The 11,615-nt window shown below is 48.7% G+C and overlaps 1 protein-coding gene and 1 non-coding gene across 3 annotated transcripts in view; both read left to right on the top strand.

Moving 5' to 3' along the window:
- TGFB3 (transforming growth factor beta 3) overlaps positions 1-8,727 on the top strand; it is a 31,472-nt gene extending 22,745 nt beyond the window's left edge. For both annotated transcript variants that reach the window (XM_055435508.2, XM_055435509.2), the window contains exons 5-8: positions 1,421-1,528; positions 4,124-4,289; positions 6,879-7,032; positions 8,342-8,727. In XM_055435508.2, coding sequence (XP_055291483.1) covers positions 1,421-1,528; positions 4,124-4,289; positions 6,879-7,032; positions 8,342-8,500 — 587 coding nt within the window. In that variant the 3' untranslated portion in view covers positions 8,501-8,727. The remainder of the gene's footprint in view (positions 1-1,420; positions 1,529-4,123; positions 4,290-6,878; positions 7,033-8,341) is intronic.
- A 2,616-nt stretch (positions 8,728-11,343) lies between these two features.
- On the top strand, positions 11,344-11,450 carry LOC129563668 (U6 spliceosomal RNA). Its single transcript, XR_008687408.1, has one exon. It is a non-coding gene; the product is annotated as a U6 spliceosomal RNA (small nuclear RNA).
- The last annotated feature ends 165 nt before the right edge of the window (positions 11,451-11,615 follow it).

Below are 11,615 nucleotides of genomic sequence, written 5' to 3' on the forward strand. Positions count from 1 at the left end.
TAAAGCTGGGATCTCGAGTTTATGGAAGAAGGGACTGAACTGTTTATTTTTTAAAATTATTTATGATGGTGCTGATCTTTGTTGCTGAGTGCGGGCTTTCTGTAACTGTGGACGGCAGGGGCTACTCTCTAGTTGCGGTGCTCAGGCTTCTCACTGCAGTGGCTTCTCTCATTCAGAGCATGGTCTCTGGGGGGCACAGGCTTCAGTAGTTTAGGCAGGTGGGCTCAGCAGTTGTGGTTCCTGGGCTCTGGAGCACAGGCTCAGTAGCTGGGGCCCACGCGCTTAGTTGCTCCACAGCATGTGGGATCTTCCCGGATCAGGGATGGAACCTGCATCTCCTGCATTGGCAGGTGGATTCTTTCCCACTGAGCCACTGGGGAAGCCCCTTGAGCTGGGCCATCCAGGTTGCAACGCTGCCCAACGCTGCCTGCCCAACGCTGCCTGCAGCCTCTGGGGTTGGGCCATTCTGCCCATGAGAAGGATGCTGAGCTGGCCTGGACTCTTCGGGGTTTTCCCTGATGACATCAGATTTCTGGAAGACTCCAGGTTGGCCCCAGGGCTGGATGCTCACACAGGACTAGGGTGATCTCAGACAGCAGTGCATCTCTGAACTCATGCTGACCCTGAATCAGAGGTCATCACCCACTCCCATACCTGGTCACTGCCCTGGATCAAGAGAGCTTCCCTGGTTCTTACCCACCAGAATTGGCATGATCCTAAACTCTACCTGGTTTCCCTGTACAAAACTGAATTCAGTTCAAATTTTTCATTTCTTTTTCTTCCTTTTTTCCTTCCACTTTATATTCAATCCCTTTTACTAATTTCCTTGCTTTTCCAGTTTTAGTTACCAAAATACCCACAGCCAATAGGAGAAAGGGCCAGAGCTGGCCTTTTAGCCCCAGAATATGAGTCACCAAACCCTGGCAGTCCAGGCTTCCTCACACTTGTCATCTCTTGTTCCTCTTCCTCTCTGTTCCATCCTTTCTCAGCAGGTTGGTTGAACATCTCCTTTCCCAGCTGACACGTCGGGGGTGTGACTGTTTTCCTCCTCCTTGCCTGTACCCTCATTTTTTCACCCCTACTAGGCTGCTGACAACTTTTCCCTAATACCATCCTTGGAAAAAGAGATGACTATTAAAATTCTGCATGAGGCCCCCTAGTTTATGCCTCCATTCGGTGACACATAACACAACAGAAATACGTGGAATGAGCAACACGAGCAGGAAGAGCCTTGATAGCTTTGGGAGCACTTTCTGTCTCCTGTGACCCTCAGTCTGACTCTGGTCCTGTGACTGTGTGTGGCGGGAGAGACCTTGGCTCGTCCGTGTGTGGCTGTGGGTATATAGCTACATGGGTATACAGGCTGCATGCTTCATCACACAGACTGCTTTTCTCACCAACTCTGTGTCTTATTTTGCAGAATCCAACTTAGGTCTGGAAATCAGCATCCACTGTCCATGTCACACCTTTCAGCCCAATGGGGATATCCTGGAAAACATTCAAGAGCTGATGGAAATCAAATTCAAAGGTAGCAAAAGGGATGTTTATGGTAGGATGGGTGGGGGGAGTTAATAAAGCTAGATAAAACAGGAGACCCCTGGCCAGACCCTGAGAAGAGGAAACAAGCCCCTCACAGAGATGGCTGACTGTTTTGTATCGGGTTGGCCAGCAAGTTCATTTGGGTTTTTTCCATATTCTCTTTTGTCCTCAAAGCAAGAACTCCCTAATCTATAGAGAGTGCATGAGCATCTGGAAGACAGTGTTGTGCTGATAAGACCTCTGAAATCACACAGGCAAGGTGGTCCACTTCTCTGAGCTTAGTCAGCAAACTGGGGGTGAGGGTACCTCTTTCACAGGGTTGTCATAAAATTATATGAGGTTACATATGTGAAATAGAGTTCTTGGATGCTCAGCAAATGCGAGTTGTCTTCACTTCCCCTAAAAAAAATGAACTTTGGTGGCCATGAGCATGAGCACTCTGACTGCTGGGCTTTCCAGATGTTGCAGAGCCCACCCAAGGCATCATCTGGGTTTGAGCTGCTTCAGGCCTAAGGGTGCTTGCATAGAGAGGGCAAACTAGTTGAGAGACATTCCTGGTTTTCCAGTATGTTTTCAAGGTGCTGAAAATTCAGTCTCTGAATTTCAGAGTTCTGTTTTCTTTGCGAAGCCCTGTTGTGGGTTCACGGAGGCACTCCTGAGGCCAAGAGGTTTGTCAAGGTCAAACTAACCAATTTAAAGCCTAAGGTCAGAGATGTGTCTGGAAAAAGGTACCCATTTCAGGGCCTCTCTTGACCCCCAACCCTGGGAAGTCCTTCATGAACTTTATTTCTGAGCCTATTTTTTTTTTTTTTTTTGGCTGTACTGAGAGTCCCTTGGACTGCAAGGAGATCCAACCAGTCCATCCTAAAGGAGATCAGTCCTGGGTGTTCATTGGAAGGACTGATGTTAAAGCTGAAACTCCCAATACTTTCGCCACCTGATGCGAAGAACTGACTCATTTGAGAAACCCTGATGCTGGGAAAGATTGAGGGCAGGAGGAGAAGGGGACAACAGAGAATGAGATGGCTGGATGGCATCACCGACTCTGTGGACATGAGTTTGAGTGAACTCCAGGAGCTGGTGATGGACAGGGAGGCCTGGCGTGCTGTGATTCATGGGGTCGCGGAGAGTCGGACACGACTGAGCGACTGAACTGAACTGAACTATGTTGTTGCACTCAGGCTTTCTCTACTTGCGGCGTGTGGGGTCTTCTGTAGTTGTGATGCAAGGGCTTCTCACTGAGGTGCAGGCTTTTCTTGTTGCAGAGCATGCGTGAGCTCTAGAGTATGCGGGCTCGGTAGTTGCCATGTGCAACAGAGCCTATTTTTTTTTTTTTAAAGCAAATCATTTGACATCCTAATCACAGAACCTCCGAGCTCAAAAGACCTTTTAAGTCCTTACCTACATCCTGAATTGGGATGAAATCCTCCCACTTCAGTCAATAGTTACCTTGTTCATCAAGATTTTCAGAGAAGGAAACTTGCGATCCAGCTCGCCGTTGATCTCCCAGTCCTCGTGCCCGTGCGTGAGATCCATGTCCCTCCTGCAGTTCAGTTCGGTTCAGTCACTCAGTTGTGTCTGACTCTTTGCGACCCCATGGACTGCAGCCAGGCCTCCCTGTCCATCCTGTCACCACGCAAATCTCGATCCCCCCGTTCCTGTCCCTGGTGGAGATGGACAACCGCCGGCAGCTGGCCATCAAAATAGATTTTCTTGTAGTTGAGACTCGAATTCAGTTTTCAGGCTTTGCAGATGAACTAGCAGGTTTCCTTTTGGAGTTTAACTGCTGTTTTCATACACTTCGTGATTCTATCTGAGTTTTATAGAGAAAACACTTTGAAACTATAAGTGCAGTGTGAATGTTGTGTATGTGTGTGTGTGTGTTAGTCCCTCAGTCATGTCCAACTCTTTGTGACCCTATGGACTGCAACTTGCCAGGCTCCTCTGTCCATGGGATTTTCTAGGCACGAATACTGGAGAGGGTTGCCATTCCCTTCTCCAGCGATCTTTCCAACCCAGGGATTGAACGCAGGTCTCCCGCATTGCAGGCAGATTCTTTACCGTCTGGGCCACCAGGGAAGCCCTGATGCAAACGTTAGCAATTGTTGATTCCTGTTCCTCTGGCTCCCATTCAAACTGTCTTAAATTGTGACATCTGCAAAGCATAGGGGGACTTAATGCCATCCTGACCAGTTCAGATTATGAGAGGAGACTCATACCCCAAGCTCTAAGTCTCAGGATCTAAACCGACAACTCAAAGGAATGTGTCAGTGACAAGGATGCTTCAGGAATCTCTGTAGATTCTCTAGGAAGCATCCTGGGAAGGGCTGTGCCCTCTGGAGGATTACCCACAGGAGTCACGAGGGCATCTGACCACAGGCGTCTTTCTGGTCCCTTGATACCAGTTCTTCCATTGGGTCTTCCCATTCCTGCAGCTGGATATTCGCATGAAGCTGTGTCTTACCCACGCCTTCCTCGCAGACCCCACCGTCCCACCTCCTGAACAGGGTGGGGATGGGATGAGAAAGGAGCATCCACCCTGCCCTCCCCAGACAGGAGACCATCACCTTCCTTCCTTCCGCAGGTGTGGACAGTGATGATGATCCGGGCCGCGGAGATCTGGGACGACTTAAGAAGAAGAAGGAACACATCCCTCATCTAATTCTCATGATGATTCCCCCAAACCGGCTGGACAGCCCAGGCCACAGTCAGAGGAAGAAGCGGGCCCTGGACACCAATTACTGTTTCCGGTAAGCCTGGGCCCACTCAGGACCCATGAATTCCTGAAACATTGACTGCTCGCCTATTGCCCCAGACCCAGGCCTTGTGCAACTGAGGGCCCTCGATGCTTTTCACACACACCGTGGGGAATGGAGATTTAGAACCTCTTACAAATCTCTGTTTTTCTGGGAGCCCTACTGGTTTTCCGCAGCACAGTCCTGTAAAGGCCTGGGCGAACTAAAGGAGGAGGAGAGTGTTGCTGAGATGGCTTGGATTAGAGGCTTCATCTCTCCATGGTTTTCAAGCTTTAAAATACTCAAGGTCTGCTTGTGTGGCCGGGAGATTAATGCAGAGTTTTCCATTAAAGGCTCAGTTCCCTAGGGAGGGTCCAAGGATGCTACTGGATGAGCGAAAAGAAGACAAGTTTCCATTTGCAATGGGGAAGGTGAGCTAGAGAATTTATGAATTTGGAAATAGTTGGATAGCCATTGTAAAGAGGTTAAAAAAAGAGCATCCATTTTCTCTTATTTCAGAATAGTTTCTCATTTATAAGGAAGGAGGATAAAAAAGCACAGACAGTGATTACTTAAAGGTAGACAATGACCACATCCATGAGAAGGTCTGAAGGATAAAATGCTTCAAGAATCTGGGACATGGGACTGCCCTGGTGGTCCAGTGGTTAAGACTGCACCTTCCAGTGTAGGGGGTGCAGGTTCAATCCCTGGACGGGAAGCTAAATCGACGTGCCTCTCGGCCATAAAACCAAAACAGAAATAGCAAGTATTGTGACAAATTCAATAAAGGCTTTAGAAGTGGTCCACACTAAAAAAAAAATCTTAGAAAAGAATTTGGGACAAGGAGCTCATCTGTGGATGCAGGAAAGGCTTCAGAAGGGGGTGGAACTGGAGCTGGGTCTTCAGGGATGAGTGAAGCTCGGGTACGTAGGGTTATAGGAGGAGGAAGCACTTCCGTAAAGGAAGGTGCGTGAATGGGTCATTTTGGCTGGAGACGAGGGCGCGTGAATGGAGCTGGGGAGAATGAATTGGGAGATTTTTGGATCTAAAACCAGGCCTTTTGAGGAACAACAGAATGAACTGGGGATGTTGAGTTTGAGGAACGGAGCGTATAGGAAAGGCAGCCTGGTTGCCTCCAACTGTCTGAAGGCTGGCATGTCCATTTGTCCTGTGTGGCTCTCCCATCAGATAGGAATGGATGATCTTGGCTACAGGGGCCAGTGGCTTAAGCCACGGGGGATTTCCCATTCATAGGAAGTATGTAGGAGCAGCCTCAGGGTTGGTCTGTCTGCTTGCTTAATGCTGTTGCGGACACAGGCTCTCTCTCTTTCCGTTCTACCATGCTAAGTACGTTGGCTTGTCGCCCCCTTGCTTGTGGTCACATAAGCATAAGTCAGACTGCTAGAGCTCTCGGCATCTTGTCCATGCTCAAGACAAGAGGCGGGAAGCAGCAGAGCCAGCAGCTTTCCTTTTCCATCTGTGACTTTTTTTTTTTAATATTTATTTGGCTACACCAGCTCTTAGTCGCAGCACACGGGATCTTTGATCTTCCTTGCGCCATGTGAGGTGTTTAGTTGTGGCATGTGGGATTTAGTTCCCTTACCAGGGATTGATTGAGCCTGTGTCCCCTGCATTGGGAGTGTGGAGTCTTAGCCACTGAACCACGAAGGAGGTCCCTCATCTTTGACTTTTATAAAGAATCAGATATCTTTGCCAGAACTTGCCCTTGCCCATTACATACTTATGCATCTGAGTGGTCTATGCAGGGCTGTATGACAATCTCTACCTGCAAGGGAGGCCAAGAAAACAAGCATGTGGTATTCCAGACTCTAATGGGAGGTGGCAAGAGAGAAGAGGAATAGGAACAGCTCTTGAGTATAGAAACAAGAATGTCTACCATGGTTCACCAGGGAGCCCACAAGAAGTCAGATTTTGGCCAATAGCTGCCTTTGGAAGTAGGAAGTTTCTAGGTCTCAGCACAAGCTAGATGCCCACTTAGCAAGGGGTATTGCCAAATGGAATCCTGCAGGCAACAGAACTGAAGTGGCCTGATAGTCACATTGTGGGTAATCTAGGAATCATGAGTCTAATGGAAGGATATGTATGTCTCGATTTCATTCAGTAGACTCTAGAATTAGACTGAGCTGTCATTTACTGTAGCGTGTAAGTGCCTGAGCTTAGAGTTCATTTCTGGTTGGGTTCACATTAGGGAGGTAACAGTAAAACCAGCTCAACAAAGTTGAGTTGGCTAATAACACTCAGGGCTTGGTTTTAGGTGGAACACTTCAAGTCTTTATTTTGATTCATGATGTACAAGGGACAGGACCACTTTTGCCTTTTTTCTTTCCATCATATATTATTTATGTATGTATCTATGCCTTCTGTGTCCTTGGGATTCTGGTCTTCAACAGAGGAAACGCCTTTATAGTTTAATACAGCTCAGTGCACTTGAACCTGGGATTCCACCTATCCAAGCCATCTCTTTCTTATGATGACCAGGAAGGACTCCAGGTGCCCAGATGAGGGCCATTTGTGAAGTTTTTATATTAGTGATTTCCTTGTCAGTTTTTTTTTTAGTAACTTATTTTTCTGTTGTTGTTGCAGCAATTTGGAGGAGAACTGCTGTGTGCGCCCTCTCTACATTGACTTCCGACAGGATCTGGGCTGGAAATGGGTCCATGAACCTAAGGGCTACTATGCAAACTTCTGCTCAGGCCCATGCCCATACCTCCGAAGCTCAGACACAACCCACAGCACGGTATGGTACAGGGTCATGCCATATGGGGTGCTGGGGCTGAGCTGACCAGGCCACTTGTTTAAAGAGGATGCATGGTGGGCTGCATGTTGAAAGAGTGGATGGATGATGATCTGGGTGTAAAATCCCTTATGGTGAAGGTTCTGATTTTGGCCCAACTCCAGTGGGCGACATTCTACCCTTTATAACTTTCTTGCATAGTTTCAACCAGACTTTTGTTTATTTGCTCTTGTACTATGGAAATTACTTAGCTGTCACATGCCACTCCATATGTCAGAGAATTTGGGGGCCAAAAGACTTCTACGATCAGATGCTGCTGCTGCTGCTAAGTCACTTCAGTTGTGTCCGACTCTGTGTGACCCCACAGAAGGCACCCCACCAGGCTCCTCTGTCCCTGGGATTCTCCAGGCAGGAATACTGGAGTGGGTTGCCATTTCCTTCTCCAATGCATGCACGCATGCTAAGTCGTTTCATTCATGTCCGACTTTGTGCAACCCCATGGACAGCAGCCCACCAGGCTCCTCGGTCCCTGAGATTCTCCAGGCAGGAATACTGGAGTGGGTTGCCATTTCCCTCTCCATCTACGATCAGATAAAGAACTCTAATAATTCTTTTCTCTTGAATGTATAAGTTATTTTAAAAGATAATGTAAAACACACAGAAGAGCCAACATGAAACAAAGGGAAGAGACGAGAGAGAGGGAAGTCCACGACTGAAGCTAGCTTGTCTTTCTCTCCAGGGGAATCCTAGAGAGGGCAGTAACTTGTGAAGCATATATCCTCATAGCTCCTCACCAAAGTGACCAGTTTCAGCTAGGAGGAACCAACATGGGCATGTTTCTTCCCAGCCAAGAGAACTTCGTGATCAGTTCGAAGTCCCCTGGTTATGGGGGTCATGCTTAAACCAATAATGCTCAGATCAATGCTGTATGCTGCATTCCCTGTGGATGAGCAGCAACCTGCCTCTCACCCAAACTGGGTTCCGCCAGGTCCTCTGAAATAACATCAGTGGCCCATTTTGATAGCTCAGATGGTAAAGAATTTGCTGGCAATGCAGGAGACCCGGATTTGATCCCTGGGTCAGGAAGATCCCTCTGGAGAAGGGAATGTCAGCCCACTCCAGTACTGTTGCCTGGAGAACTCCATGGACAGAGGAGCCTGGCGGGCTACCATCCTTGGGGTCTCAAAGAGTTGGACACGACTGAGCGACTAAGCATGCAGACTCTGGAGTAGCCCCAAGACCTTGTAGAGTCCCTGGGCACCTGGCTTGAAGCTCGGTTTTCCCAGCCTCTCAGGGATGCCTCCCTCCCCAGGTGCTGGGCCTGTACAACACCCTGAACCCTGAAGCCTCAGCCTCCCCTTGCTGCGTACCCCAGGACTTGGAGCCCCTGACCATCCTGTACTATGTCGGGAGGACCCCCAAAGTGGAGCAGCTGTCTAACATGGTGGTGAAGTCCTGCAAGTGCAGCTGAGGCCCGGCCGCCACAGGGAGAGAGGAGGGATTGCCACTGCCTGCCTGCCTGCCCCTCGGGAAACAAAGCAGCGACGGACCTCACCGCGAAGCCTGGGGCCCGCGACCTCCGGCTCCAGGCAGAGGATGGCTGAGACGGGGGTTCCCCTTCTGGAACATTTCTTTTTCTTGCTGGCTCTGAGACTCACTGTAGTAAAGCAAGTGTGGGTTTGGTTAGGGGAAGGTCGATTTCTTCAGGAGACATGGATTTTCCATGTCAGAGGTGGTGGGGACGGAGGAAGAGGGGTGGTTGAGTTGACGCATCGCAGGGTTCACGGGATTCGGGACACCCTACGGGGGAAGGTGGGGTGGAGAACGGCCTGGACAGGGCCAGACTGGAAGACCCTTGGCACTGAGGTCAGATTGCTCATCCATCGCTGCCCCACATCTGCTCGAGGGGCATCTGGATCACGTCATACCAGGCAAGCATCTTTCTTTAGGCAGATTCCCAAGACAAAAGTCCCAGAATTGTATCTCGTACTTACCTGGGATTAAGGACAAGTCTGTTAGTTTTGCAAATTGTCCCCTGGATGTCAATCAGCATTGAGGGTTGTTCTGGGAGAAGATCCAGGTAATGCAGGTCCCGGGGGTCATCAGCTATTTTGGGCCCAATGGATTTGCAAAACTCCGAGGTAGAGGGTGGGAACTGACCCTCTCTGGTCTGCTCCTTGGGTTCCTCCTCTCGCCTTCTTCCTTGATCGATACTTCTCCTTGGACATTTGGCTAGACACCTTCCAGGTCAGGGCGCACATGACTGGAGTTTGGGTCTCTGCAGCCTTGGGGCATCATGGGTTTCCCCTCCTGACCCCCACCCCCCGACCCCGAGACCCTGTGCTCATCTGGTGTTCCTGGAAGCAGGTGCTACAACGAGAGAGGCACGCAGGGAAGCTGCACACGTGCCACACAGTGACTTGGCCCCAGACGCGTAGACTGAGGTATAAAGACAAATACAAATATTACTCTCAAAATCTTTGTATAAATTTTTGGGGAATCTTGGATCGTTTCATCTTCTGGAAGATTTGTTTCTAAACAATAAAAGCCTTATTCTAAGGTGTAAGTCTTGACTCGTGAGGCATCCTTCATTTGCCCTTTTCTTAATTCCATGTCCACATCTAATGATCAGGGGGAACTGGAATCTGAGGGCTGAGTCTCTCCAACACTGAGACACTGCTGGCTGTGAACTCCCTGGGCAGTGCGCACTGCGCTGCCCTCTGCCCGCCCTCTGCACTGTTCAGGAAATTCACAGTGGGGGCAAGGGGGAGCTGTACTTCAGTGTGTGTTTTGTTCCTTCTTGCAGCGGTTATCCTCAGACACACACAGGCGGTGGCTGAGATTTGGGCAGAAATCATCTCCATTTGACCTCTATTTAACTGTGGGCAAAAATCACTTGGTGTGATTTTTGCATATGGAAATGTGTTGGCTTGTATATTCACTATGAATTCAGATGAGAACGAGAGAAACGGTCTGTGGCAAGTGGCCTATGAATATGAGGCCAACTCTGTTCTCAGGTGGACCCAAGAAGAGCTCACCTGGGACTCCTTTATGGAGGAAGGACCTCTCGTCAGGGACTTTTGGAACGGAAGAGGGCAAGAAAAGCACAACCCCATAGTTCTCATGTGAGGTCACGGATGCCTGAGCAATGCACAATTCTACTGTGGTTTCATGTCCACCTGAAGCAATCAGCTACAATAAGGAACTATCTAGCATGTTCCTCTATTGAAATTACCACTGTTTAAAAAAAGAAAAGAAAGGCTGTCTGAAGCTGAGATTTGAAGGTGTAGGATGTGTACAATGCTGAAGCTGAGATTTGAGGGTGTAGGATGTGTACAATGCTGGTGCCTGCATGTATGTGTCTGTCTCTGTGTGTGTTCACCTTGATCCTTCTCGAGTTGTCCCAAATTAAACTCCTGAATTTGGTCACTAAGACTCTTCTCCTGCTTTGTCTACACCCAGCCCATTCTGAGGGCTCCTCTCCCACACTCCATCCCACGTGACACCCATTTACTTCCACTCGTATTTCAGGAACTGTGTCCTGGCTGTAAAATCGGTGCTGGTGGGATTGTCCTCTGTCTTACCAAAGGGAGTCCGTGGGTCTGGAGAGGAGATGCAGCATGCCCAGCTCATCAGCCACAGCCACAGCCAGCCCAGATTTTCAGTCGTTTCATTGATGGCAGTCCTTCTCAAATTTCAGTGGGCCAAAGAATCACCCGAGTGCTTATTTAAAGCATGTAATTTCAGGCTGCAGCTTTAGAGATGTTGTTATGGCTGGGTTAGGTCCAGCCTACCTAGAAACTGTATTTTGAGAAGTAGTGCCTTATAGCTGATATTGTTGGTCCTTGAGGCTTAACTGAGCAGAGGGAAATAATCTTACAGGCCCCAGAATACCGCCTCGCCCCCCACCCATCCCTGGCTATTTATTGGCCGAACCATGGCATGTAGGATCTTAGTTCCCCAACCAGGGATCAAACTTCCCTGTAGCAGAAGCATGGTGTCTTAATCTCTTAATCACTGACACCAGGGAAGTTCCAAACCCTCCTTTTTATCCAACCTCATTAGATATCACTAGAACACTGGCTTCTGTGTTCACCCTAATGAACCAAGGCCCTGTTTTCTGAAGGATCCCAAAGAAAAACAGCCCCACTGTGATTTCAAATCTTCTTTCTGTGTTAGGGCTCTATTCTTACCTTAGCGGATACAAATATGGGCAGGGGTCTGAAGCCCAGCCTCCCTGTTCCACATGTCACTTACAGGCACTACAGAAACCTAAACCATTTTTCTGTCCATCTTTTAAAATATGTGCCTCTTGTGCTCGCTTTGGCGGCACGTATACTAAAATTGGAACGACACAGAGAAGATTGGCATGGCCCCTGCGCAAGGATGGCACGCACATGCGTGACGCGTTCCATATTTTTAAATGAACTGCTTGAGTCAAAAAAAAAAAAATATGTGCCTCTTTGGGGGAAGGGTAAAGAGGGGCTCTGCTCTTTCAGGGTAAAGAGGGAGGAGCATATGATTTGCTCAGTTTGTTACCAAGATAAGTCCAGTACCAATAATAAGGACATTAAAATACTTGGGTA

This window comes from Moschus berezovskii, chromosome 9 (assembly GCF_049115385.1).
Source record: "Moschus berezovskii isolate FMDL1 chromosome 9, NW_MosBer_1.0, whole genome shotgun sequence".
In the NCBI taxonomy this organism is placed as follows: Eukaryota; Metazoa; Chordata; class Mammalia; order Artiodactyla; family Moschidae; genus Moschus; species Moschus berezovskii.